Source organism: Erythrolamprus reginae, chromosome 8 (assembly GCF_031021105.1).
Source record: "Erythrolamprus reginae isolate rEryReg1 chromosome 8, rEryReg1.hap1, whole genome shotgun sequence".
Classification (NCBI taxonomy): domain Eukaryota; kingdom Metazoa; phylum Chordata; class Lepidosauria; order Squamata; family Dipsadidae; genus Erythrolamprus; species Erythrolamprus reginae.
In genome coordinates, this window is record NC_091957.1 from 53077262 (window position 1) to 53104403 (window position 27142).

The following is a 27142-nucleotide window of genomic DNA, read 5'->3' on the forward strand; positions in this document are numbered from 1 at the left end:
TGAGGTTGAATGTCTATAATTTTAGAAGAGCTGTGCGTGTGTTTGTGTGTGTGTAGATAGATAGATAGATAGATAGATAGATAGATAGATAGATAGATAAGAAGGAAGTGTTCCCAGATTTATAGAATAGAATAGAATTCTTTATTGGCCAAGCGTGATTGGACACACAATGAATTTGTCTTTGGTGCATATGCTCTCAGTGTACATAAAAGAAAAAGATACATTTGTCAAGAATCATGTGGTACAACACTTAATGATTGTCGTAGGGATCAAATAAGCAATCAGGAACAATATTAATAAAAATCTTAAGGATACAAGCAACAAGTTACAGTCATACAGTCATAAATGGGAGGAGATGAGTGATAAGGATGAGAAAAATCTAGTAGTAATAGTAGTGCAGACTTAGTAAATAGTTGGATAGTGTCGGCCTTCTCCGGGTCCCGTTGATGAAACAATGTCATTTGGCGGGACCCAGGGGAAGAGCCTTCTCTGTGGCGGCCCCGACCCTCTGGAATCAACTCCCTCCGGAGATCAGGACTGCCCCCACCCCCCTTGCTTTTCGCAAACTCTTAAAAATCCACCTTTGCCGCCTGGCATGGGGAAATTGACTCCCCCTGGCCGTTTCGTTTTACGTATGGTTTGTTTGGGGGGTATGAATGTTTTTATACTAAGGGTTTTAACTATTTTTTAATTATTGGATTTGTACTGTATTTTGTTGCTGTGAGCCGCTCCGAGTCTCCGGAGAGGGGCGGCTTACAATCTAAGAAATAATAATAATGATGATGATGATGATGATGAAGATGATGATGAAAGGGGGCGTGTTGGATTCCGAAATCATCCTCATCTTGTAAAGGGTGGAGGTGGAAAGAAGGTGTGCTTGAAGGGGGGGGGGGCGTTTTCATTGCCATTGGGGTGGCCAAATTGCCCCACCTCTTGTCCGAAGGAAACTAGCCCTAGATGCACTGTTAGGTTTGTGTGTGTGCGTGTGCACATGCTTTGGGGGGGGGGAGTGTTATCAATGATCCTCTGGGGGTCTTAATTCCCCCCAGGACAGTCCTGGGGGCTTCTCTGGACCCCCTTGCCAGGGGTCAAAAGGGAAACAGAGTTCAGGACCGGTCCCTGCCTTGGGGCCTGGGTTCAAATCCAACCCACCAGGGGCCAAGGGGGAGAGATGTGTGTTGGGGGGGGGGGTCTTCCCTCCAGCAAAAGGTAGTCTTTGCTTTGGGGCCCCCCAGGATTTTGAGTATCATTGGTCTCCTGAGGGGGGTCTTGTTGGGGGGCTGCCCTAGGACCCCTTGGGTATAGGTCAAAAAGAAGGGGAGGGGGGCTGGTGCCTTGGCCCTGAGTTCAAATCCAGCCAGCAAGGAAAGGGTTGGGGGGGGGGTCTTCCCCCCACCCAGGGAAGGGAGGAGGACACCGTGGGGAGGGGTCTTTCCCCCATAGACCCCCGAGTGTGTGTGTGTAGTGAATCTACGCGGTTCTCCGGACTGGGCTGCCCCGGGCCGGTCGAGGGAGCAGAGACTCCCCCACACCCGTTGTGACCGGCGACCCTCGGGAGGTTCCGGCAGGGCCCAGGCCCAACTCCGTCCGTGCGAGCGAAGGGGGCGGGCAGGGCCGCCATCTGCGGCGGCGAGGGAGGCGAGGCGGCTCCGCCCCGGGGAGGCCGGACCAGGAAGCGGCGGCGGCGGCGGCGGGAGCGGCGAGGCAGGCCTGGTAGGCCGCGGCTGCGGGAGGCGAGGCCGGCGGGGGCGGGAGGTCGCGGTGGGTGGGTCCGCAGAGGCCTCTGGGCCTCGCCTCGCTGAGGGGCTGTGAGGGGAGGGAGTCCGGAGGCCTGTCTAGTTCGTTTCGCCTGAGACTCCGGCCCCTATACGCTTCAGACTCCAGGTCCCATCCTCCAGGCTTGCCTGGGACTTCAGGTCCCATCTGCCTGGCCTGCCTGAGACTCCAGGTCCCAACTGTCAGGCTTGTTTGAGACTCCAGGTCCCATCCGCCTGGCTTGCTTGAGACTCCAGATCCCAGCTCTAGTTTTGATTGGGGCTCCATCATCTCTCATCTACCTGGCCTGCCTAGGACTCCAGGTCCCATTTGCCTGGCCTGCCTGGGACTCCAGCTCCTATCCGCCTGGCCTGCTTGGGACTCCAGCTCCCATCTGCCTGGCCTGCCTAGGACTCCAGGTCCAAGCTGCTAGGTTTACCTGGGACTCCAGCTCCCATCCTCCTGGCCTGCCTAGGACTCTAATTCCCATCCACCTAGCCTGCCTGGGTCTCCAGCTTCCAGCTGCTAGGTTTACCTTGGACTCCAGCTCCCATCTGTCTGGCTTGCTTGGGATTTTAGCACCCATCTGCCTGGCTTGTCTGAGACTCCAGCTTCTATCTGCTTAGCTCCTGTAGGTGCTGAATATCTGGGAAGTACTCCAGTTCCCACCTGCCTCCCACCTTCAGGCATTGGGGTGAGTGCAGTACTTTGGGTTGTGTTTGGGATTCCAGTTCCCATCTGCCTGTCTTCTGAAGGTACTGAGGTGAATCCAGCACATGTGAGATTGTCTAGGACTCCAGTTCCCATTATCCTGAGCACTGAAAGTGGTGGGATGACAATTGGAGAGTGTGTGTCATGCCACTTCCCCCCTTCCCTGGGTCCAATGCCTGGAACTACAACTCCCATTTGCCTGAGCCAAGCTAATCCCTCATTCCCTCTTGCCTGCATGAGGATGGATGTTGTAGTCCCACATATCTGGAGGGGGGGCTTATAAAGGGAAACTGGGAGTTCTTTGCAAAAAGCAGACTTGTGGCAGAAGGAGCCTGCCCTATGGAAGGGGATGATGGGTTACGGGGGCATTTCTAGCATTGCATTGATATGCTGCTCCGCGACTGTAATAAAGATTTGATTTGATTTGAGCATCGTTTGGGGAAGGTGGAAACGGGATGCCACCCCTGTGCCATGGATCAGTCTATAGTGCTAAGTCCTTGACTTATGACGACAATTGAGCCCAAAATTTTTGTTAAGCGAGACATTTGCAAAGTGAGTTTGTCTGAATTTTACGACCTTTCTTGCCTCAGTTCTTAAGTGAATCACTCTACTTCTTAAGTTAGCAATCTGGTTGTTAAGTGAATCTGACTTGGGTCATGAAGAAGGTCGCAGATACTAATCTAATAAGGTTTAAAAGGAAATCAAGGTTGAATTTAATTAGAAGAAAATCAGATATCTAGATGACAAAATTAGAGGTCAAAGTTTGGGGGGGGGCTGGATTGACACAGGAAGTAATTGGGAACTAATAAATCTTTTGGGGGGTGATCAATTATAATTTGACTTACCTCGATACTGTTTTTATTGTATTGTGAAACTATTTTAAATTGTATTAAAAAAGTTTTTATGGAGAAAAAAAATGTTTTACCCCCCCCTCCCCAAAAAAGAGAAGGTCACAGAAAGGGATCGCCTGACTTTGGGAACACAGCAACGGTCGTAAGCCTGAATCAGGTGCCAATCATCTGAATCTTGATCACGGGATCACAGTTGTAACTAAAAAGGTTGTAATTCTGAAAAATAGTCCTGTCCCTTTTTTTTCAGTGACGTAACTCTGAATGGTCACTAAATCAGCTGTTGTAACTAGATGATTCCCTATACGCAGTGATGGGCTTCTACGGGTATAGTCAGGTATGCAGTATTGGTAGAAAAATGTTGGTCAGGTAGGTAGAACCGGTAGAATTTTTTTTCTTTTTTTCCCTTCTGGACTCTGGGCATGTTTTTCCTATCGCAGTAAATGAGGTTGAATGTGTATAATTTTAGAACAGCTGTGCATGCGTGTGTGTGTACATACACATACAGTTTATATAGTAGATAATGTATATTTTTGTGTGCCTGTGTGTAATATGTATGCACGCATATGGCATATATACATAGAATTAAATACTATATTCTGGATGCTCAGTAATAGTAAATAGGCAGGGAAATTGTATCTCTTTGAGGCGAGGAGAGGCCAGGGACCCTAATCTTAACCCAAACCCTTGACGTGAGTGACGTCAAGTTGGCCACCTTTAAGCCAGTCCCATGACCTTTAATCCCACCCCAGTCACATGATCATCAAGCCACTCCCACCTCATCACATGGCCGGCAAGCCACACCCACAAAATAAACCCCGCCCACAGTGTGGTAGTTAAAAAATTTGTAACCCTTCACTGCCTATACGGGTAGTCACTTAGCAACTGTTCAAGGTTATAACACTGAAAAAATAATGACTTTGGACTGATCCTTGCACTTATGACTAATATAGCATCCCCTATGATCACGTGATCAAAACCCAGGTGTTAGGGAATCCTCACGTATTTATGTGGGTTGAATAACGGTCCCTGGGTCATGGGACCACCATCTGTGACCTTCCCAGCCACCTTCTTCATCATCATCATCATCATCATCATAATCTTTTAATGACCCCATAATGCCTTGCAAGGTGGAGTCTGGGCAACTGAATGGAGCTAGCAACGGCAATGATTCCTATAACAACCACTGGCACAAAGATTATGGAATTGGGTGCAACTCAACGGCTTTGCTTAGCAACTATTATGGTTATATAGGATGACCAGTATGTTTTAGAGTTGAGTTGGGTTGTCAGAGTTTGGACAGTGAGGGTGAACAATTTAAGGCTCTACCTTGTTCTGATTTAATGAGTTTTCTGCATTTCTAGCCAGTCAAGAACAAAAATTTGGCAATGACAAGCTTTATGGACTCCCAATTTGCATGACCCGTGGAGGAAATGACCAGAAATTGAAGCAAATAAAAAGATGTTGAGGTTAGTTTGTTTCCTCTATTCCCCACACCGCAATTTAACTTTTATCTGGGTTCAGATGGAGTTTATTTGATGAGTTAATTTGGGGTTCAGCCTTTTTTATGGAGCAACACAGCTTTGAAAGAGATCTCAGGCATGAAAAAGAATACCCCTAGAGTTATGTAATGCTGTCTTTAAAATTCAGAATAAAAATACTTTACACAAATAAGGAACAAGAGACCTAGATGATTATGAGGTTACTTTTGGGCTCAACACGGTACAGATTTCACAGAAACAAGGAACTAGCATCTAGAAATAACTTTACCAAGTAAGGACAAACAAGGCAAAGAATAATTTTAGCCTTTTTGCAGAAAATCCACCCATTCGTTTGCCTGGGGGAAAAAAAAAGAACAATTGCACCAGAGTCACTCTATGAGGGAGGTGGGCGGTTTCTAAATACGATATATAAATAAATATAGATATAATAAGGCAAATGGGGCTTCAGAAAGGCCATTATGAAACTGAATTCAGCTAGGCCCTTTAAATTTTCCCTTTGATTTGCTTGCTAAAATTTCTGGGGTTACGTAGAATATATGTACGGTAGTTTCAGAATAGTATACAGTGTGAAGAATATACTTTCCAAGCCGTAAGCCCTGTTTACCCCTGCAACTAACCCAGAAATAAACTCAGATTAAATTAGGTTGCAGACCTGTTTGTCTGCCATGTTCAAAATGGGCTGGTTTTACTCATTTAAGATATTTAAATGCCCAGCACTTTGCAGGAAAGTCAGTATCTCTAGCTTTGGGTTTGTGGGTGTGTTTATTTCAAGGCGATGTTTATCGGAAAGAGAGATGGTTCTGTTGTTCTCCATCGGCAGCACGTTTTGTGAACATACAGCTGTGATGGAGATGTTTTTGTAAAGGAAGGGCACAGGTGATGCCTTTGCCTCTGGGTGCATTTGATTGTTCATTCTCCCTTGAGTTCTGCAATTGGGGTCTAAAAAAATCTCAGAAGAGCGCGGAGCAGAATTCGCTAGTAACCTTCCTCTAGTAACATTCGCGCCATGGCAAGGTTGCGTAGAGAACGGTTTCGTGCAGAAAACAACTTTTAACATTCGATAGATGCTTCTGAGTATACAAACCAAAATACTCCCATTTATTCTGCAGAGCCTGAAGACAAAACTGACAAACCGACAGAGAACAGAAGCATGTGTTCCAAAGAGCCAAAAATGGTCAAGCCAAGATCAAAAAAGTAACTGGAGTTTCCACCACCTATTAATTGCTTCTCAAAAGGCCCACTCAAGGTTTGTAATGGTTTAATTATCTCATGGCCTTGGCTCAAGGTTTGTAAATGGTTGAATTATTGCGTGGCCTTGGCAGAATAAATTGTTCTAGGTGGGCGAAAGGAAAGGTAGATTTAACAGGCATTCTCAGAGCAGATATATTTAGCATCTGGTTAAAAACTGAAAATATATTTGCATATTTCAGAACAGTAAGACGAGCCTGGAAAAATTGCAAAAAAGTATTTCAATGCTCTATGCCATAGTACTGATAAAATTGAGCTTATCGAGAAAAAGTGGGTTTGGGGGCTATTTGCAAATTAGTTAAAATGGGGTTTTTGATATTAATTATACGCACTTTTAATCAATGGCAATCTGTTTGTTAAAAACTTCAACATTTGATGTGTGCAATTTACTTATCTATACAAAGGGGTTTCCCCCCCCCCCCATATGGTCTTGTTAGAATTACTAAATGGTGCAGATTTTTAAAAAAAGCCTTAATAGTAACAATCCTAAACAGCCCTAATTGTCCCTTATTAATTTAAAGTGGGTCCAAGTAAACAGAATTCTAAATATGTCTAAATATGTGTGTCTTCTTTTATTCTACAGCTTAGAGTCTGTCAGATCAATTCCTGATTGGCATTTTTTTTCCTTGATGTTTTTAATGGTCTGTCTCTTCCTGAAGAACAATTCAAATGAGTCTTGTTTTTAATTTCCATGGACAGCTTTTCGCTGAAGGCGTAGATTGATAATTTTAAGTCCTCCTCTTATCCCATTCAGTTAAAGATCGTATTAGTTACGCTCGTTATAATACAGTAAAAACAATGTGAGCGCGCTGAGTTTTAATTAAGTGGATACTGTAATATTGCAATGAACAGAGATGCAAATTTAAATGGGATAAACTTCCACTGTAATGAGGTCACCCGAATAACCCATTTCTAAAAACCAATTTAGGCTACCACAACAAATTCAGCCACGTGTGCTTGGATGTTCTCTGAGCTTGGTTGTATCTTGCAAAAGTTTCGCTACCAAACTAGGTAACGTCATCAGGGTTAGACTAAAGTGCTAGCACCGATGATGTGACCTAACTTGGTGATGAAGCCTCTACAAAAAAACAACCCAGCTCAGAGAGCTCCCCTTTCAACTCTGAGCTTCAAATGTTCTCCTCCATCGAAACAAACTTTTTCAGATATAAGTCTGTTGATTTTTTTATTTGTTTGTTTGTTTGTTTGTTTGTTTATTTATTTGATTTGATTTGATTTGATTTGTATGCCGCCCCTTTCCATGGACTCGGGGCGGCTCACAACACAATAAAACAATTCATAACAAATCTAATAATATACAATTTAAAATTTAAAATAGTTAAAAAAAACCCATTTTTAAGCAGACATACCTACAAACATACCATACATAAAATTATATAGGCCCGGGGGAGATGTTTCAATTCCCCCATGCCTGACGACAGAGGTGGGAAGTTTACGAAAGGCAAGGAGGGTAGGGGCAGTTCTAATCTCTGGGGGGAGCTGGTTCCAGAGAGTCGGGGCCGCCACAGAGAAGGCTCTTCCCCTAGGGCCCGCCAACCGACATTGTTTAGTTGACAGGACCCGGAGAAGGCCGACTGTGTGGGACCTAATCGGTCGCTGGGATTCGTGCAGCAGAAGGCGATCTCAGAGATATTCTGGTCTGATGCCATGAAGGGCTTTATAGGTCATGACCAACACTTTGAATTGTGCCCGGAAATTGATCGGCAACCAATGCAGACTGCGGAGTGTTGCTGTGACATGGGCATATTTGGGAAAGCCCATGATTGCTCTCGCAGCTGCATTCATAATTCCTTAAATCAATAGTCCCCAAGCCCTGGGCCGCAGCTCACTACCGTCTGCAGCCCATCCAGAACTGGGCTGACTGTAGATGGTTTGAAGGATAGATGTCCATGGAGATTCTCAGTCATGCAGGTCCAAAAAAGGTGTGTTTTTTTTCAGAGGCCATCGGATTTTCTGTTCTGGTTTTTTTTTTTCTTTGAAGACCTTTTGTTTTCCATCCTAGAAGCCTTCTTCTACAGCAGTGGCCCCCTTTGGGAGTTGAATGACCGTTTCACAGGAGTCTCCTAAGATCACGAAAAAAGACAAATTGCCCATGGCGTTAGCTTGTATTCTGGCGCCTTGGGACATATTTTTACAATCCAACCAATCAGGCGTTTACAGTGGGAGTGTCCCTCTGGCCTTCCTGCCAATCAGCATAGAGCTCTGTTGGGAGAATTGGTGCTAGACTTATGGTTGGGGGTCACCACGTCCTGAGGAACTATATTAAGAAGTCGTGGCATTAGAAAGGTTGAGAACCAGAGCTAAAGAAGCTTGGATGACAAACGAAATGTCTTCAAAGCAAAAAAAAATCCCCCAACAACCCAGAAAGTCCAGTTGCCTCCAGAAAAAGCACCTTTGGGTTTGAAAGGTAGAGGGACATAAAACAGGGGTTCCCAACATGGAGTCAGCCCCCCCGGGGGGGGGTTGGGGGGGGGAGTTGATTTTTTAATGTGGGCAATTGGAACCTTTCTCTTACAAGATGTAAGAGAAAGAGGTGGATTTGGGCTTCCAAATTGGGAGCTCTACTATCAAGCGGCTGCAATGACATGGATAAAAGAGTCGATTCTACTTAGAAATAAAAGACTATTGGTGCGAGAAGGACATGATTTACAAATAGGATGGCACGGGTTTATGTGCTCTGAGAAGCAGAAAATACATAGTTACTTCCAGGGACATAGTATAAGGAACTTGTTATTGGCAATTTGGAAAAAGACGAAAGGGAAACATTACTCAAAAGTACCTTTTTTGGATTTCAACAATAGAAGCATTTATTTAACCCAATAGACTCGACTGGACTGATATTTTAAGACACAAGGATATAATGACACAGTCATTGAAATTAAAATCATCACAAGAGTTAGAAAACCAAGGTATAAAATTTGCACTGGAGTTCACTTTTGGAATAGTAAGAATTATATGTCACGGGGGTGGGGGGGAATCAGGATTTTAGAGATGCTTAGGTGGGGCATGGCCCAAAATATACTGCTCAAAAAAATAAAGGGAACACTCAAAGAACACGTCCTATTTTCTGAATGAATGAAATATTCTCATTGAATTCTTTGTTCTGTACAAAGTTGAATGTGCACAACAGCAGGTGAAATGGATTGTCAATCAGTGTTGCTTTCTAAGTGGACAGTTTGATTTCACGGAAGTTTGATTTGCCTGGAGTTATATTGTGTTGTTTAAGTATTCCCTTTATTTTTATTCTTTTGAGCGTAGGGGAAGGTTTGGTAGGGAAGGTTTGCCTATTTGCCGATGACTCTAAAGTGTGCAATAGGGTTGATATTCCTGGAGGCATCTGTAATATGGTAAATGATTTAGCTTTACTAGATAAATGGTCAAAGCAATGGAAACTGCAGTTTAATGTTTCCATATGTAAAATAATGCAATTGGGGAAAAGGAATCCTCAATCTGAGTATTGTATTGGCAGTTCTGTGTTAGCAAATACTTCAAAAGAAAAGGATTTAGGGGTAGTGATTTCTGACAGTCTCAAAATGGGTGAACAGTGCAGTCAGGCGGTAGGGAAAGCAAGTAGGATGCTTGGCTGCATAGCTAGAGGTATAACAAGCAGGAAGAGGGAGATTATGATCCCGCTATATAGAATGCTGGTGAGACCACATTTGGAATACTGTGTTCAGTTCTGGAGACCTCACCTACAAAAAGATATTGACAAAATTGAACGGTTCCAAAGACGGGCTACAAGAATGGTGGAAGGTCTTAAGCATAAAACGTATCAGGAAAGACTTAATGAAGTCAATCTGTATAGTCTGGAGGACAGAAGGAAAAGGGGGGACATGATCGAAACATTTAAATATATTAAAGGGTTAAATAAGGTCCAGGAGGGAAGTATTTTTAATAGGAAAGTGAACACAAGAACAAGGGGACACAATCTGAAGTTAGTTGGGGGAAAGATCAAAGGCAACATGAGAAAATATTATTTTACTGAAAGAGTAGTAGATCCTTGGAACAAACTTCCAGCAGACGTGGTAGATAAATCCACAGTAACTGAATTTAAACCTGCCTGGGATAAACATATATCCATCTTAAGATAAAATACAGGAAATAGTATAAGGGCAGACTAGATGGACCAGGAGGTCTTTTTCTGCCGTCAGACTTCTATGTTTCTATGTTTCTATGTTTGAGCAGTGTAGTTTGGGAAGCCCAAAGTTTTAGCAGAAGTTCAAAGAGTTCCGTTTGGCGCACGTAAGTTGCCTTTGAATTGTTTTTCCGAAGGATATCCGGACGCCATGACCGTCACCCTCGTCTGCGATCCTTCCGAAGCCACGGAGCTCTGCGCATCTCAGCAGCTTTACCTAAAGCCGGTGGCGAAGCTGACAATCAGCGTGATGCTCCCGGACCACGCCGGATTGACCCGGGCGTTCTCCAAGTGGGAAGTCATGGACAAGTTGAAGAGCATAATCTCCCCGGACCAGTTCACCGGCGTGAAGGTCTCCAAGAGCACCAAGGCCTTCATTCGCTTCGAAGGAGAAGCCGAAACCAAGCGCTTGGTCTCCATCCTGAAGGAGAAGCTCCACGGTCAACTGATCAAGCTGAACGGGTTTAAGGAAGACCTGCAGGTGGTCGCTACGGAAGCTGAGGTCCCTCCCACTACTCAGGAATCCGACGCTCAGGCCCGAAAACAGCCGGAGGAGGAGGAACAGCAAAGCGGGTCGGTCCCGGATTGCGTCCATCTCGAAGGCCTGCCCTGCAAATGGTTCGCCCCCAAAGGTTCGGATAGCGAGACGCCCAGCGAGGAGGTCTTGAGGACCGTCTTTGGAACTTTTGGGGAGATCAAGAACGTCGACATCCCCATGCTGGACCCCTACAGGGAAGAAACGGTTGGGAGGAGAGGGAACCATTTCATTTTCCGCGGGATGAGGTCCTTCGAAGCCTTTGTCCAGTATCAAGAGTCCGAATCGTTCGCCAAAGCTGTGGAAACCCTGAAGGGCATGAAACTGATGTTCAGGGGAGACGACGGCAAAGCTCTCGCGTGTAACATCAAGGTAAGGCGGCGTGCGCTCGCGGGGACGCGCTCTTAAGCCAGGATTGCAAGAGAGGAACCCAGACCGCGTGCGCCAGGGATATTGATCGATTTGTGTCTGGAATCAATAGACCAGAGAGGGCTCATCAGCTTTGGCGTCCTATCCAATGCTTTGGGGGTGGATTTGATTTAAGTCAACTCAAATTAAATCACTATTTAAATCACAGTTTTAGTAAAAAAGGCTTGATTTAAATCAACTCGATTGAAATCAACCTTTTTGAAAGAGCAGCTGTCAAGGCGATTTAAATCACAATTTAAATCACCACTGTAAATCGCTAGTAAAAAAGACTTGATTTAAATCAACTCGATTTAAACCATCATTTTTAAAGAGCAACTGTTCTCTCTGTCCCTCCTCTGACCTGCTGCTGTGGACTCACCAACGGTCCCAATAGTGCAGGGATGGTGAACCTATGGCACGAGTGACACAGGTGGCACGCGGAGCCATATCTGTTGGCATGCCAGCTGTTTATTTATTTATTTCTTTATTGGATTTGTATGCTGCCCCTCTCCGTGGACTCGGGGCGGCTAACAACAGTGATAAAAACAATATGCAGCAATCCAATAATAAAACAACTAAAAACCCTTATTATAAAAACCAGACATACATACTGACATACCATGCATAAACTGTAGAGGCCCAGGGGGAAAGAATATCTCAGTTCCCCCATGCCTGACGGCAGAGGTGGGTTTTAAGGAGCTTACGAAAGGCGAGGAGGGTGGGGGCAATTCTGATCTCTGGGGGGAGTTGGTTCAAGAGGGCTGGGGCCGCCACAAAGAAGGCTCTTCCCCTAGATCTCGGCAAATGACATTGTTTAGTTGACGGGACCCGGAGAAGGCCCACTCTGTGGGACCTAATCAGTCGCTGGGATTCGTGCGGCAGAAGGCAGTCCCGGAGATAATCTGGTCCGGTGCCATGCCCTAGCTCAGCTCCAACGTGCATGTGTGTGCCAGCCAGCTGATTTTTGGCTCGCACAGAGGCTCTGGGAGGGCGTTTTCAGCTTCCAGAGAGCCTCCAGAGGGATGGGGAGGGCGTTTTTACCTTCCCCCAGCGCCAGGGAAGCCTCTGGAGCCTGGGGAGGGCGAAACACAAGCCCACTGGGCCCATCAGAAGTTGGGAAACAGGCCGTTTCCGGCCTCCAGAGGGCCTTTGGTGGGGGAGCTGTTTTTGCCCTCCCCAGACATTGAATTATGGGTGTTGACACTCACACATGTACGATAGCGTGCGTACACACTCTTTCGCCGCCCGAGGAAAAAATAGGTTCACCATCACTGCAATAGTGCATGCTATGATGAATAAACCAAACTATTTCCATATCTTAAATAGAAAACCTATCTTTATATTTTTTACAAAAAAATAAATGCTGAAATCTCATGAGTGCGCGCATCCCCTTGTGAAGTTTTACTCCCTGTGCATGCGCAGAAGCAAATCCCATTGCAGGGCGCGCGTGGAAGCTCGGGGAGGGAAAAAACCAGGCCTGTCAGAAGTTCGAGCTGTTTTAGGTCTCCAGGGGTCTCCGGAGCATGGGGAGACCGTTTTTGCCCTCCCGGAGGCTCGACAAAAAGCCTCTGGGACCCAGGGAGGGTAAAAACGCCTCTTTCCCGCAGTGGTGCAGGAGGCTGACTAGGTCATGCCCACCATGGGCCACGCCCAGCCAACACCTGGCCAGAGAATCCTGTTTGAAGCTCAGTCCTGCTCGGGGTGGGGTGGGTAGGATGATGGTGGGCGGAGCCATCTTGACATCACTCGTGTCGGGGGCATTTGTGGTGGCCAATTGTTAAGGAAGGACTTTCCTGAAACCCTCCCTCAGTCTCATTATAACCTACGTTCCTTCCTTCCTTCCTTCCTTCCTTCTTCCCTTCCCTTTCCTTTCCCTTTTCTTCTTTTTCCTTCCCTCTTCCTTCTCTTTTCTTTTTCCCCTCCTTCCTTATTTTTCCTTCCTTGCTCCCTTCCTTCCTTCCTTGCTTGCTTCCTTCCTTCTTCCATTCCCCTTTTCTTCTTTTCCCTTCCCTCTTCATTCTCTTCTTCCCCATTTTCCTTATTTTTCCTTCCTTGCTCTCTATTTATATTTCTTCTTCTTCTTCTTCTTCTTCTTCTTCTTCTTCTTCTTCTTCTTCTTCTTCTACTACTACTACTACTTTTTTTTTTCTTCTTCTTCTACTACTACTACTTCTTCTTTTCTTCTTCTTCTACTACTACTTCTTCTTCTTTTCTTCTTCTTCTACTACTACTACTTCTTCTTCTACTTCTTCTTATTCTTCCTCCTCCTCCTCCATTTTCATCTTCATCTTTCCCTCCCTCCTTCCCTGTTCCTTCTTCTCCCTTGGTCAAATCCAAAAGGGAAAAGAACATTTCTGCTTTTGTTTTGTCTTTAGTTTGTTTCACTAGCCCCCTCACCAGCCCCTGAGCTCCGTTTTCCTTGGCATACCGGATCTTGGCTATTTCCAGGTCGACCCTGCAGGCCGGATCTAAGCCCCCTACAGGCCTTGACTTTGATACCCCTGTTCTAGGATGTAGCTCCTTCGCCTACGAATAATCAGCAATTCTGTAATAACCGGGACGGGAAGCCGGTCCGAATGAGCCCTGTGCTTTGTTGCTGTTTTGAAACAGGTGACATCTGACGCCACGGATCATTTCAGCGAGAACGCTATAAAACAGAGAGCCCTGGAGAGATTAACCCTCCAAGGCCTCGAGCGAGAGAGGAAGAGAGAGGAGAACAGGGGGAGGAAAGCAACAGAGAGGTGAGCATCTTACCGTCATTGGCTTCCGTTATCAGATCGTTCACGTTAATCGTTTTTTTTATCGGAAGGGGAAACCCATGCGTGTGAGTGTGTGTTGGAATTTGACCGAAGCGAACAAGTGACGGGTACGAAAGACCAAATCACATTGGGCCTCCCTGCATTTTAAACTGTGGGCCAAAGGTATTGACATTTTTATGGGCGTGTGTGTGTTGTGGTCTTTTTAGACTTGAGGACATGAAGGTAGTCCTTAACTTACAACGATTCGTTTAGTGACTAATTTTCTTTTCTTTTTTATTTATTTGGTTTTTTTTCAAATATAACATAAAAAAGAGAAGACATACACAAAAAACACACACATATAACATTTGGGAAATGAAAGTTTCCCTACTTTTTAGGTATTTGATCAGAGAATTTTACATCTTTCTTTCACGTAGTATTAATTTTCCAATTCTTTTATTCGACGTGTCGCTTTGCGTAAATTTTTATTTATTTCTTTATTTCAATCACCTCGAAAAATGTCAGTCGTTCCCCGTTCCCACATGCATTTACAATGAAGTTTGCAGGTTCTCCAGGTCACTTGATGGCTATTCGTCACCTCCGCAGCTGGCGTTTGTCCAGCAAAGTCAATGGGGGTGGGTTGGGAGCCAGCTTTGCTTAATGACCTCATGATTCACTTAACAACAGGTCGTTAACATGAGATGGGGGCTTTTTCAACCACCACCTTTCTTAGCGACAGAAACTCTGGCCCCCCAATTAATCATCCTCAGTCGAGGGTTGTCACCCATACATGTATGTTGCCCTGTTTTTTCATAACTTATTTTGGGTCTGCTAACAAAGAGACAGAGGATCAGTTCCATCAAAAGAGGCTGCTAATTCCTGGAAATTTCACTCAGGAGTCAGGACACTTACTTGCTCCTGAAATTTCAGCAAATGTTTTCCCCATATATAAATAGAATAGAATAGAATATGTTGTGGTTCAGCCTGAGGCAGATCAAAGGCCAGCTGCCTCTCTGCTGGCTCCATGCCCGGAGGAGGCTGACAGCGAAGAGGAGGGGGCTGAGCAGTCGGACGGGGGAGAGTCCAGTCAGGAATGTGACGAGGAAGAACAGCATGGGAGCCCCGGGGAGGGGCCCTCCCCTGCCAGTAGCTTGGAGTCATTAGGTGACGAGGCACAAGCTGTCATTGACATGCGACAGAGACGTCTAGATCAAAGGAAGGATCAATTGAGGAGATATTATCAGCATTGAATAAGGAACACCAGGGCTTGGGTGTGGTCCTCATTAGCAGGGAAGGGTTTATAAGGCAGGCAAGCTATTGAAGCCATGTGGAGTGTTATCAGTTTGGAGTTCCTGTAACCTGCATTGTTTCTTGGCGTCTCTGTTCCTGGCTTGTGGCCCAGCAGTCTTGAAGAACCGTGGGAGGTGTATGTCTGTTATCTACAGCCTCGTCTTGGCAGCAAGAATCCTACATTGATGCATGGACCATTACCTTCGTGTATATATTTGGAGTTCCAGTGTTTTCCTGCTTTGTAAGGACATTTTCTGTTAGCTTCGTTTTCCTTGAACGTTATAAAACTGTAGTTGAATTTTACGGTGTGTCTGGCTTATCTTTTTGGATTGGTCATAGCTTCCGGAGTGACCCAGACAGAACAGAATAGAATAGAGCAGAGCAGAGTAGAGTAGAACAGAATAGAATTCTTTATTGATGAAGTGTGATTGGACACACAAGGAATTTGTCTTGGTGCAGATGCTCTCAGTGTACATAAAAGAAAAATATACATTTGTCAAGAATCATGTGGTACAGCACTTAATGATTGTCATAGGGGTCAAATAAGCAGTGAAGAAGCAATATTAATAAAAATCTTAGGATATAAGCAACAAGTTACAGTCATACAGTCAACATGGGAGGAAATGGGTGATAGGAATGATAAGAAAAAACTAGTAGTAATAGCAGGGCAGACTTAGTAAATAGTTGGACAGTGTTGAGGGAATAATTCGTTTAGCAGAGTGATGGCGTTCGGGAAAAATCTGTTCTTGCGTCTAGTTGTCTTGGTGTGCAGGGCTTTGTAGTGACATTTTGAGGGTCGGAGTTGAAACAGTTTATGTCCAGGATGCGAGGGGTCAGTCAATATTTTCCCCGCCCTCTTTTTGACTCGTGCAGTCTACAGGTCCTCAATGGAAGGCAGGTTGCCAGCCATTGTTTTTTCTGCAGTTCTGATTCTCCTCTGAGGTCCGTGTCGGTCTTGTTGGGTGGCAGAACCAAACCAGACAGTTATAGAGGTGCAGATGACAGACTCAGTGATTCCTCTGTAGGATCAGCAGCTCCGTGGGCAGTTGGAGCTTCCTGAGTTGGCGCAGAAAGAACATCCTTTGTTATGCTTTTTAATGGCATTTTTGATGTTAGTAAATAGTTTGACAGTGTAGAGGGAATTATTTGCTTAGCAGAGTTAATAGTTTAGGGTCTCCTGCTTGGGCGGGTGTGATGGGCTAGAATGATGACCTACAAGATCCCTTCCAACTCTTTTAATCTATTAAAATCCATGGTGGACTGTTACATCTGCTTGTAAGTTTATAGTACTGTTGTTTTGCTAGTCTGCTTGCTTTCCCCTAGGGATTCTGCAGACATAAGTACACCTGAGCTCTGTTACATTTTTTTAATTCTGCAGGGAAGGTTCCTCCCACTCCATTGGGTTTGGAACAAAAGTTGTTATGCTACAGACCAAAATAGCTTTGCGAGTCTCTGGACAAAAGTGAAGCTTAACAGGGTTTTTTTTCTGTTCCCACCTTTCTAACCATGCAGCCATTATACATCAAATGCTGGGCTTTTATTCCTAGGGGCTGAATGAGATCATACAGTTAGTTGCTTAGCAATTTACCACTTGGTACAAATTACTGATGATCAATTACAGATATTGATAAAATCGAACGGGTCCAAAGACGGGCTACAAGAATGGTGGAAGGTCTTAAGCATAAAACGTATCAGGAAAGACTTCATGAACTCCATCTGTATAGTCTGGAGGACAGAAGGAAAAGGGGGGACAGGATCGAAACATTTAAATATGTTAAAGGGTTAAATAAGGTTCTAGAGGGAAAGGTTTTTATTAGACAAGTGAACACAAGAACAAGAGGGTACAATTTATTTTTCTTTATTCTTTTTCCTATTTATTATTTTACTTCTGTTTTGCGCTTTTGTTTCATTCGTTTGAATTATTGTAAGATGCTTAAGAATGACCCCATGGGGAGAAAAGTGGCAGATAAATTTAATAAAAGACACCCCCCCCCCCAAACTTGACTAATGCTATTTAAATCTGTTATAATGAGCCGGTGTGGCGCAGCAGGTAGAGTGCTGTACTGCAGGCCACTGAAGCTGACTTGTAGATCTGAAGGTTAGCGGTTCAAATCTCATCACCGGCTCAAGGTTGACTCAGCCTTCCATCCTTCTGAGGTGGGTCAAATGAGGACCTGGATTGTGGGGGCAATAGGCTGGCTCTCTTAAAAAAGTGCTATTGCTAACATGTTGTAAGCCGCCCTGAGTCTAAGGAGAAGGGCGGCATAAAAATCGAATGAATGAATGAATGAATAAATAAAAAGAAACATAGAAGATTTGCGCAGAAAAGACCTCATGGTCCATCTAGTCTGCCCTTATATTATATTTCCTTAGAATGTATTTTATCTTAAGATGGATATATGTTTATCCCAGGCATGTTTAAATTCAGTTACTGTGGATTTACCCACTACGTACTTCTGCTGGAAGTTTGTTCCAAGCATCTACTACTCTTTCAGTCAAATAATATTTTCTCACGTTGCTTCTGATCTTCCCCCCAACTAACCTCAGATTTTGCCCCCTTGTTCTTGGGTTCACTTTCCTATTAAAAACACTTCCCTTCCTGAACCTTATTTAACCCTTTAACATATTTCAATGTTTCGATCATGTCCCCCCTTTTCCTTCTGTCCTCCAGACTAGACAGATTTCTTTCTTATGTCAAAAATTTCCTGCCAGGTGATTTATTCTCCTGGAATCTGATTAGACCCTAATGCAGCGGGAGCTTTGTTTTCATTCTGCTGTTCCCCTAAAAAACACACAATAACCAGCCTCCGAGTTGATGTTTCCAAGGGTAGATTCTTGGGTGGCTCTTGACGCCAGCCAAGGCTTATGGGAGTTGTTGACACCAAGCAAAGTGCTGAGCGCATTGCCTTCCCAATTTCTTCTCTTAGTGCTTGGCTGCATAGCTAGAGGTATAACAAGCAGGAAGAGGGAGATTGTGATCCCCTTATATAGAGCGCTGGTGAGACCACATTTGGAATACTGTGTTCAGTTGTGGAGACTTCACCTACAAAAAGATATTGACAAAATTGAACGGGTCCAAAGACGGGCTACAAGAAGGGTGGAAGGTCTTAAGCATAAAACATATCAGGAAAGACTTCATGAACTCAATCTGTATAGTCTGGAGGACAGAAGGGAAAGGGGGGACAGGATCGAAACATTTAAATATGTTAAAGGGTTAAATAATGTTCTGGAGGGAAGTGTTTTTAATAGGAAAGTGAACCCAAGAACAAGGGGACACAATCTGAGGTTACTTGGGGGAAAGATCAAAAGCAACGTGAGAAAATATTATTTCACTGAAAGAGTAGTAGATCCTTGGAACAAACTTCCAGCAGACGTGGTTGGTAAATCCACAGTAACTGAATTTAAACATGCCTGGGATAAACATATATCCATTGTAAGATAAAATACAGCAAATAGTATAAGGGCAGACTAGATGGACCATGAGGTCTTTTTCTGCCATCAGACTTCTATGTTTCTATGTTTCTATGCCCTGTTTACAAACCCAATTGCCCTTAAAATCCAGCGGAGGCAGTGGACACAGAGAATTTAGATTAGAGATTGTTAAGATTACAAAAATGGGAACAGCTTGACCTCGCGAGCAGGAGAGATAGGGCTCTATGGATGCTGATTTTATTTTTTAAAGAATCCCACGCAGGAGGCAAATTTCAAACGCCCTTGAAAAAAAAAAAGGATTAAAGCTTTAATTGGGAGTGTTCAGCACGGCCTTGGATGTACAGCTGCTAGTATCTGAACATTGTAGGAGTGTCAGATCTCCACGGAGCAGCTCAAATGTCTCCCCAGCTTATTTTATATCTCCTTGGAAATCAGCAAGGCGTTGTATTTTTTTTTTTTTTGTACGGCTGGTAGCAATTAGATTTCACCATGGGGCTCGTTTTCTCTTTTTAACAACGGTGCGGAGATTGGTATATTCCTCTGAACCAGTGGTTCTCAACCCTGGGGGTCGGGACCCCTTTCGGGGGGGGGGGTGTCGAATGACCGTTTCACAGGGGTCACCTAAGACAAATTTCCCCTGGTGTTAGGAACTAAAGCTTCTATTCTGGTGCCTTGGAACATTGGACCAGAATATCTCCGGGACCATCTTCTGCCGCACGAATCCCAGCGACCAGTTAGGTCCCACAGAGTTGGCCTTCTCCGGGTCCCGTCGACTAAACAATGTCGTTTGGTGGGACCCAGGGGAAGAGCCTTCTCTCTGGCGGCCCCCACCCTATGGAACCAACTCCCCCCAGATATCAGAGTTGCCCCCACCCTCCTCGCCTTTCGTAAGCTCTTAAAAACCCACCTCTGTCGTCAGGCATGGGGGAATTGAAATATTCCCTTCCCCTAGGCTTATAAAATTTATGTATGGCATGACTGTATGTATGACTGATCTCTTAAATTGGGGTTTTTAGATTTTTTAATATTAGATTTGTTTACGTTGTCTTTTTATTGTTGTTAGCCGCCCCGAGTCTGCGGCGAGGGGCAGCATACAAATAAAATAAAATAAAATAAAATAAAATAAATAAAATAAAATAAAATAAAATAAAATAAAATAAAATAAAATAAAATAAAATAAAATAAAATAAAATAAAATAAAATAAAATAAAATAAAATAAATAAAATTAAATTAAATTAAATTAATAAAATAAATAAAATAAAATAAAATAAATAAATAAATATTTTTACAATCCGACCAATCAGGCGTTTAGAGTGGGCGTGTCCCTCTGATCATCCTGCCAATCGGTTTAAAGCTCTCTTGGGAGAATTGGCGCTCGACTTATGGTGGGGGGTCACCACGACATGTGGAACTGTATTAAGGGGTCGCGGCGTTAAAAAGGTTGAGAACCGTTGTCTCTAAACTCAAATAAAAATGTATATTCTGTTATCGCCTAGAAAAAGACGGGAGGAGGAGGACAAGAAAGGCGGAGAAGGAAGGAGGAAGTCTAAAATCAAGAGGCGAGAAAAAAGGCGGATCAACCAAGAGGACAAACGCCCCAGGAAGCACCTGAAAGCAACACCTGCAGAAGGACCAAACTCCCCAGAGATGCCTGAGTGGGAGGAAAGGAAATACCTCTTAGCCCAAAGAAGGGTCGAGTCCATCAGACTGCTCACAGTGCTGCTAAACCAAATACAAGTAAGAATATTTGTTGATCTTTTCTGTTCTTTTCCGGGGGGTTGGAAGATCAAATTTTAAGCGATGGAAACATAGAAACATAGAAGTCTGACGGCAGAAAAAGACCTCATGGTCCATCTAGTCTGCCCTTATACTATTTCCTGTATTTTATCTTAGGATGGATCTATGTTTATCCCAGGCAGGTTTAAATTCAGTTACTGTGGATTTACCAACCACGTCTGCTGGAAGTTTGTTCCAAGGATCTACTACTCTTTCAGTCAAATAATATTTTCTCATGTTGCTTTTGATCTTTCCCCCAACTAACTTCAGATTGTGTCCCCTTGTTCTTGCGTTCACTTTCCTATTAAAAACACTTCCCTCCTGGACCTTATTTAACCCTTTAATATATTTAAATGTTTCGATCATGTCCCCCCTTTTCCTTCTGTCCTCCAGACTATACAGATTGAGTTAAATGGAGACCTAAAACATCATCTGATGTACCGTATCTATTAAATACACTCCTAAGTGTTTCTTAACAAAATGCTTTCATTGTTTCATCGTCTTAGAATTGTAAACTGCCCACGGTCGCAAGGTTTATTTATTTATTTGAATATTTATTTATTTCATTTATTTGCCACCCAACTCCCAAAGGACTCTGGGCAGCGTACGGCAAGAAAAAAAAAAGCTGTAGAAAAGACATATATTATTTTTATTATTGTTATTATTATTATTTATTAGATTTGTATGCCGCCCCGCTCCTTAGACTCGGGGCGGCTCACAACAGTGATAAAAGCAATACATCATGACAAATCTAATAATTAGAATCTAAAATAACAATAGCACATTTTAAAAAGTCTAAAAAAGCAAGGAACCCCAATATATAAAAAACATACATACATCCAGTCATATCATGCCCAAAAACTACAGTTTCCCCACGCTTGACGACAGAGGTGGGTTTTAAGGAGTTTACGAAAGGCAAGGAGGGTGGGGGCAGTTCTAATCTCTGGAGGGAGCTGATCCCAGAGGGTCGGAGCCGCCACAGAGAAGGCTCTTCCCCTGGGTCCCGCCAGACGACATTGTTTAGTTGATGGGACCAGGAGAAGACCAACTCTGTGGGAAACGGTCGTTCGACCCCCAAAGGCATCCCGACCTTCAGGTTGAGAACCATTGGTGTAGATGTTCCCCATGTAGCCAAGGTGGATGCAACTCAAAGTTAAGTTTGTTACACTGTGCTGTATAGAGCGCTGGTGAGACCCCATTTGGAATACTGTGTTCAGTTCTGGAGACCTCACCTACAAAAAGATATTGACAAAATTGAACGTATCACTTTCTATTTTGAACCATTTGTGCCATCTCAATTTAAATGTTGCAATGGGAGTTAGCATGGGCCCATATTGTCCTAAATGCTTTAATAATTATAACGTATCAGGAAAGACTTCATGAACTCAATCTGTATAGTCTGGAGGACAGAAGGACAGAAGGAAAAGGGGGGACTTGATCGAAACATTTAAATATGTTGAAGGGTTAAATAAGGTCAAATAATAGGAAAGTGAACAAGGGGGCACAATCTGAGGTCAGTTGGGGGAAAGATCAGAAGCAACGCGAGAAAATATTATTTTGCTGAAAGAGTAGTAGATGCTTGGAACAAACTTCCAGCAGACATGGTAAGTCCACAGGAACTGAATTGAAATATGCCTGGGATGAACATCCATCCATCCTAAGATAAAATACAGGAAATAGTATTAGGGCAGACTAGATGGACCAGGAGGTCTTTTTCTGCTGTCAATCTTCTATGTTTCTATGCTGAACTTTGTTTGGCTTCGTTGTGCAGTAATCCTATTTTGTCTTTGTGTTTCTTCTCAAGAATTTTATGCTGTCCTCTGGGCAGACAGAGGCCCATCTTCCGGAACCTCAACCTGAAGAAGGGGAGACTTCCTCCAGCCCTCCTGTAGAGGATGGGCACAAGGAAGAGACGGATGTGCTCCAGCTTGAACTTCCAGGCGCGGAGGAAGAGACTCAGCCTGTCGGTCCCTCGGACCTACCGGCAAATGCCGCGATCGAAGAAGAGGAAGAACAATTCCTGGCGGAAGACTTCCCTCCGTCCCCTCCTTCCTTCGGGAGAGCGCTTACGAACGAACCCGCTGCCAGGGCCGTCACCAGCCACTTAACGGAGAATGTGGCCCACCCCTCCCATGCCGGCGGCTTGCTTCAAGTGACGGTCACTCAGGACTGCCAAGCGACTGAGCCGTACCCCGACAGGTGGGATTACCTGAGACCCCACTTGGGGTCCTTCGCTCCGGACACAGCCCGGCCGAAGAAGCAAAAGGTGTACGAAACGGACGAATTCATCCATTATTTACTGAACTACTACCAAACGCCCCGATACGCGCGCATCTGCCCCAGCGCCCAAAGCCCGTCAGATACAACTTGGTGGAACAGGGTAGTGTCCTGTTCCGGAGACAGCTTCCGGGTCAAACTGAAGAATAGAGACGAAGACTGTTGGACGGAAGATAGTTTCGGATCGGATTGTCCTGTAAATGAGCCTCGAGAAGATGACCCCTGGGAAACCGTGGACGGACGCTCTAAGCCTGTAGAAGACCAGGCCTGTCCTCAAGAGCTTAGCGAAAGCTACCAGGGAGAATGGGACGATTCTTTAGGGGAGGACAGTGTCGGCTCTCCGCCAGACATCTTGCGTAGTCCCATCCCAGGAAGCAACGACGTCTCTCGCCCCAAAACCTCCCAAGAACAAGCGGCCGAAATGACGGCTTTCTCGTCTCCCACCATGAACAAACTGAAAGACCTGCTGGAAGAGATCAGCAGCGACTCGGAATATTTCAGCGAGGCGTTGAACGAACCCCAGACCCCATCGGAGCAAAGAAACGGCAGCTACCAAGGCAGCTGCAAGACAGCGTGGCCTTTCCGCCACCAGCAGAAGTCCAAAGAACTCTTGATCCGCGTCCAGAACGTGGGCTGCGAGGACCACCACGGCGGGAGGCGTAGAACCCGCAGCTTCTGCTCCGGCGCGGAATGCTGCGACTCCCCGGGAATGAAGCCCAAGGTGAGGCTGAAGAGATCCGGCGGCCAACTCTGGTACGAAGAGCCGATATTCCAGTGGTTGTCCAGCGAAGAGGAGAGAGACCTCAGCCGGAAGAAGAAGAAGAGGAAACGGTTCTCCGACGACTCCTTCCTGGACGAGGAGGCCCGCTTCCTGGAGACCAACCACCGCGGGGAGTTGGACGCCTTCAGCGAGATCCAGAGGAAGTGTGGCAAACTCATCCATCGGCAGATGAAACGTCAGGCTCTCCAGGCCTTGGATGGGACGATCGGCATCCAAGACCTCATCCATTTCGGTGCCTCTCAACTGCAGGCGGAAGCTCGACGGGAGACCGCTAAAGAGAATGTGGACGCCGGCGAGAGAAGGCGCAGAGCAGAAGACCGCCAGAGACTTTCCCGGCGCTTGGTGGAAAGGTGATAAGAAGAGGGAGGCTCAGGGACGGAGTAGACAAAGGCGGGATGCATAAACGGAGGGACGCGGCATTCGAATTACCCGGTGGATGAGAAGCAAGTCAACGTTTAAACGCACACCCTCTAGAAGGTGCCCAGCGGATTTTCCGGAAAACAAGAAGTCCTCTCGCTCTCTCCAACTCTTCTTGAGTTCCTTGCCTTTCTCCTTTCCTATTTGAGAAGAACTTGGAAACGGTTCACCTTTGGTTTCCGGTGGAAATAATCCAGCTCAGCTCGTGCCTGGACTCCATCTGTAGCTGCAAAACTAAGGGGGTGGGTGGCGGGAGGACGCTAGTTTGCTTGATTCCGACGGACGGTAGAAACGATCCGAGTACAAGTTTGTTTAATTAGGGTCATTTTGTACAACCCTCTAAAAAGGGCTTCTCTGCAGAAATTTGAACTTTGATCATATTGCCTTGGGGGTTGGTTGGAGTCTCTCTCTCTCTCTCTTCCTCTGTCTCTCTCTCTTTGTGTGTGTATGTGTGTTTAGCTTGGGTGTGCTGAGCCTCTTCTGCATGTTGGTACTGGGAAAGCAAGAGAAACATGGGCGAGACACTCTTCGCTTCATAAAAATAGACGGCGGAGCGTCGCGTTTACCAGATTCGAGGTCCGTACAAAAAAACCAAATTTTTCCCCCCGAACGGATGTACAATTCGGGAAGTTGTGTGTGTGTGTGTGTGTGTGATCTTATCCAACAGTTCGAGAATTCTTTTTCAAGCCCCTCCATCCTCAAATTCAAAGGCCAAGTGTCTTCCCCCAATATTGTACCGGGCAGGAAAGAGAAAAATACAGTAGTACCTCTAGATACGAGTTTAATTCGTTTCAGAACGGAGCTCGTATGTCGATCAACTCGTATCTGGAACAAATGGCTTTAGACTTTGTTTTTCCCCCCGCGGAGATAACCAGAAGCAAGGATTCTTGCGCCACCTAGTGGAAGCTCGGCTCGTATCCCGAATTTGAGCTCGGGCCTGGAACAGAAATTTCCCTCCCGTCGCGGCTCGCAACTTGGAATTCGCATGTGGAGCAGCTCGTATCTAGAGGTACTACTGTACTGTATTTGTAATAAGGCAGAGAAGGGAAATGTTTTTATAATTTAACGACAAAAAGAGAGAGAGAGAGAGAGATTAGAAAAAAGCTTTATCCAGCATTGCACAGGGTGGAATTCTTGTCTGATCTCTGCCACTTCCTGATCGCCCCTCCCCTTTGGAAAATGGTATCCTGCCCCAAAAACGAAGCTTGGTGTTTGACTCCTCCGTTTCTCTGATCTTGAGAAAACCCTTTTAATCTCATGGAGTTAAGATGGATGACCCTCAGAATTGCAGGGCTCCTCCACCGACTGTCCCTGCTGTTACTGATTGAAATAATCCCTTGGAACGGCCATGAGGTTCTGGATGGCAGAAGAAACACTGATAGGGGACGAAGGTACCGGCCCTTCACAACATACTGGACTTAACATCATATTAAGAAGAATGGGCTCAAATTGGCAGAAACTGGAAAAAGCATTAAATCTACCTAGTTGTTTCCAGCTTGTTAGCTTTAATCCCATTCGGCTCCCTGTCTGAGCACTTTTGTGTTGTTGTTTTTTTAAAAAACCATACACACACATCAAGAACTCATGTTCATTGATTTCATTTTTGCCTCCTGATTTAATGTACTGTGCCCAGAAAGTAAGGTTTTGCCTCTGAGATAGGTAGAGCACCAGACATTGTGTTTTCAACTCCAGGGGAGGCCTCTGGTGTGGATTTTCCCTTGCATTGTCGGTGTGTTGCTGATTTAGTGACTTTGCAAAGACCCACATGGTTTGGTTTCTTCACAGGAAGCCCAACTCTGAGACTCAATGTCGGTTTTTCACGGAGAACTTGTTTGGCATCTGCCCGTTGAACAAAAGTTGGTTTGAACAGTAAAAAAATGGAGTTATCGAAAGCTTTGTTGATTGGGAATCCCTTTTGGAAAGACAAAAGCCTCCAGGGTGATTTTAGTCCTTAGCTGGAAAGAAAACACACAACTCAAAAACTCAACAACCCCCCCCCCCAACAATTAAAGAAAGGGATTCCCCTCTTAAATGACCCGTCACCAAATTTGGTGATTTGGCAGCTCTCTTGAGGGTGGCTACCAAATGGTCTCACCCTGGATCACAAAACTAATTTCCCAAAGAAGAATTCCATGCAGAGTGGGGGAGGGGACCCCCAAAACATTTCGGTTCCAGTTTGCGCTTCACTTTAACATACTTTATTTATTCCATGTCATAGTACTTTTTCGTGATGCGACTTAGCTAGCATAGGTTTGTTTAAACCCGGCTCCGAGAAAAGTAGCGACGGACCCAAAAGTACGCAGGGATTTTTCCCCTTCTTCTGTGCTTAAAGGCTGTTTTTCCGTGTCCTGCTGGTCGTGGGTGGTGGGTTCCTTTCTCGGCTTTTTGAAAATCCCAACTTTAAAGCTAATCTTATCCTTCTTTGCTCTGGTGAAGGAAAAGGAGCAGAGTTTCCTGAGCGGGTGAGTGAAAAGTATTTTTTTTCTCTATCAAGAACTGTTTTGTACTTGCATTGTTTCTTAGCCCTCTGGATCCGACGGAAAGTTAGCTGTGAATAAAATTGGTTTTATAGGAACATCCTGGCCGGGACTACGGTGGTTGTTTGTTTTTTTGTTGCAGATGTGATTCCTGGGGTTTCTCTCTCTTTGGTCTTTGTTTGGAAACGGTTCGCAAATGCGCACACTCCTTTTGAATAAAACGTTTGTGCTCACTTTAAAAAAAAGTGCTTGGTCCCTTCACTGGAAAAAAATCACCTGTTTTATAAGCCTGAAAGGCTGGAGAAGAATGCAGCTTCCCAACACACCTGTATTATCTATCTATCTATTTATCTATTTATCTATCTATCTATCTATCTATCTATCTATCTATCTATCTATCTATCTATCTATCCATTTATTTATCTATCTATCTGTCTATCTGTCTATCATCTATCTATCTATCTACCTACCTACCTACCTATTTATCTCTCTATTTATCCATGTATCTATGTATCTATCTATCCATTTATCTATCTATCTATTTATTTATCTATCTATCCATTTATCTATCTAGAATAGAGAATAGAATAGAATAGAATTTTATTGGCCAAGTGTGATTGGACACACAAGGAATTTGTCTTGGTGCATATGCTCTCAACGTACATAAAATAAAATATACATTTGTCAAGAATCATGTGGTACAACACTTAATGATTGTCATAGGGGTCAAATAAGCAATGAAGAAGCAATATTAATAAAAATCTTAGGATATACGCAACAAGTTACAGTCATA

The 27142-nt window shown here is 44.7% G+C and overlaps 1 protein-coding gene across 9 annotated transcripts in view; it reads left to right on the forward strand.

Moving 5' to 3' along the window:
- Positions 1-26447, forward strand: part of LOC139171577 (A-kinase anchor protein 17B-like) — a 27663-nt gene extending 1216 nt beyond the window's left edge. For 2 of the 9 annotated variants that reach the window (XM_070759924.1, XM_070759923.1), the window contains exons 2-6: positions 5926-6062; positions 10355-11124; positions 13771-13901; positions 20118-20358; positions 22202-26447. In XM_070759924.1, the coding sequence (XP_070616025.1) occupies positions 10369-11124; positions 13771-13901; positions 20118-20358; positions 22202-23809 (2736 nt within the window). In that variant the 5' untranslated portion in view covers positions 5926-6062; positions 10355-10368 and the 3' untranslated portion in view covers positions 23810-26447. Of the gene's footprint in view, positions 1-1593; positions 1714-1800; positions 2450-2944; positions 3019-3533; positions 3652-4678; positions 4784-5925; positions 6063-10354; positions 11125-13770; positions 13902-20117; positions 20359-22201 lie in introns of those variants that run through there. The other 7 variants (XM_070759918.1, XM_070759919.1, XM_070759920.1 and 4 more) reach the window with 7 other exon arrangements.
- Positions 26448-27142: the final 695 nt, after the last annotated feature.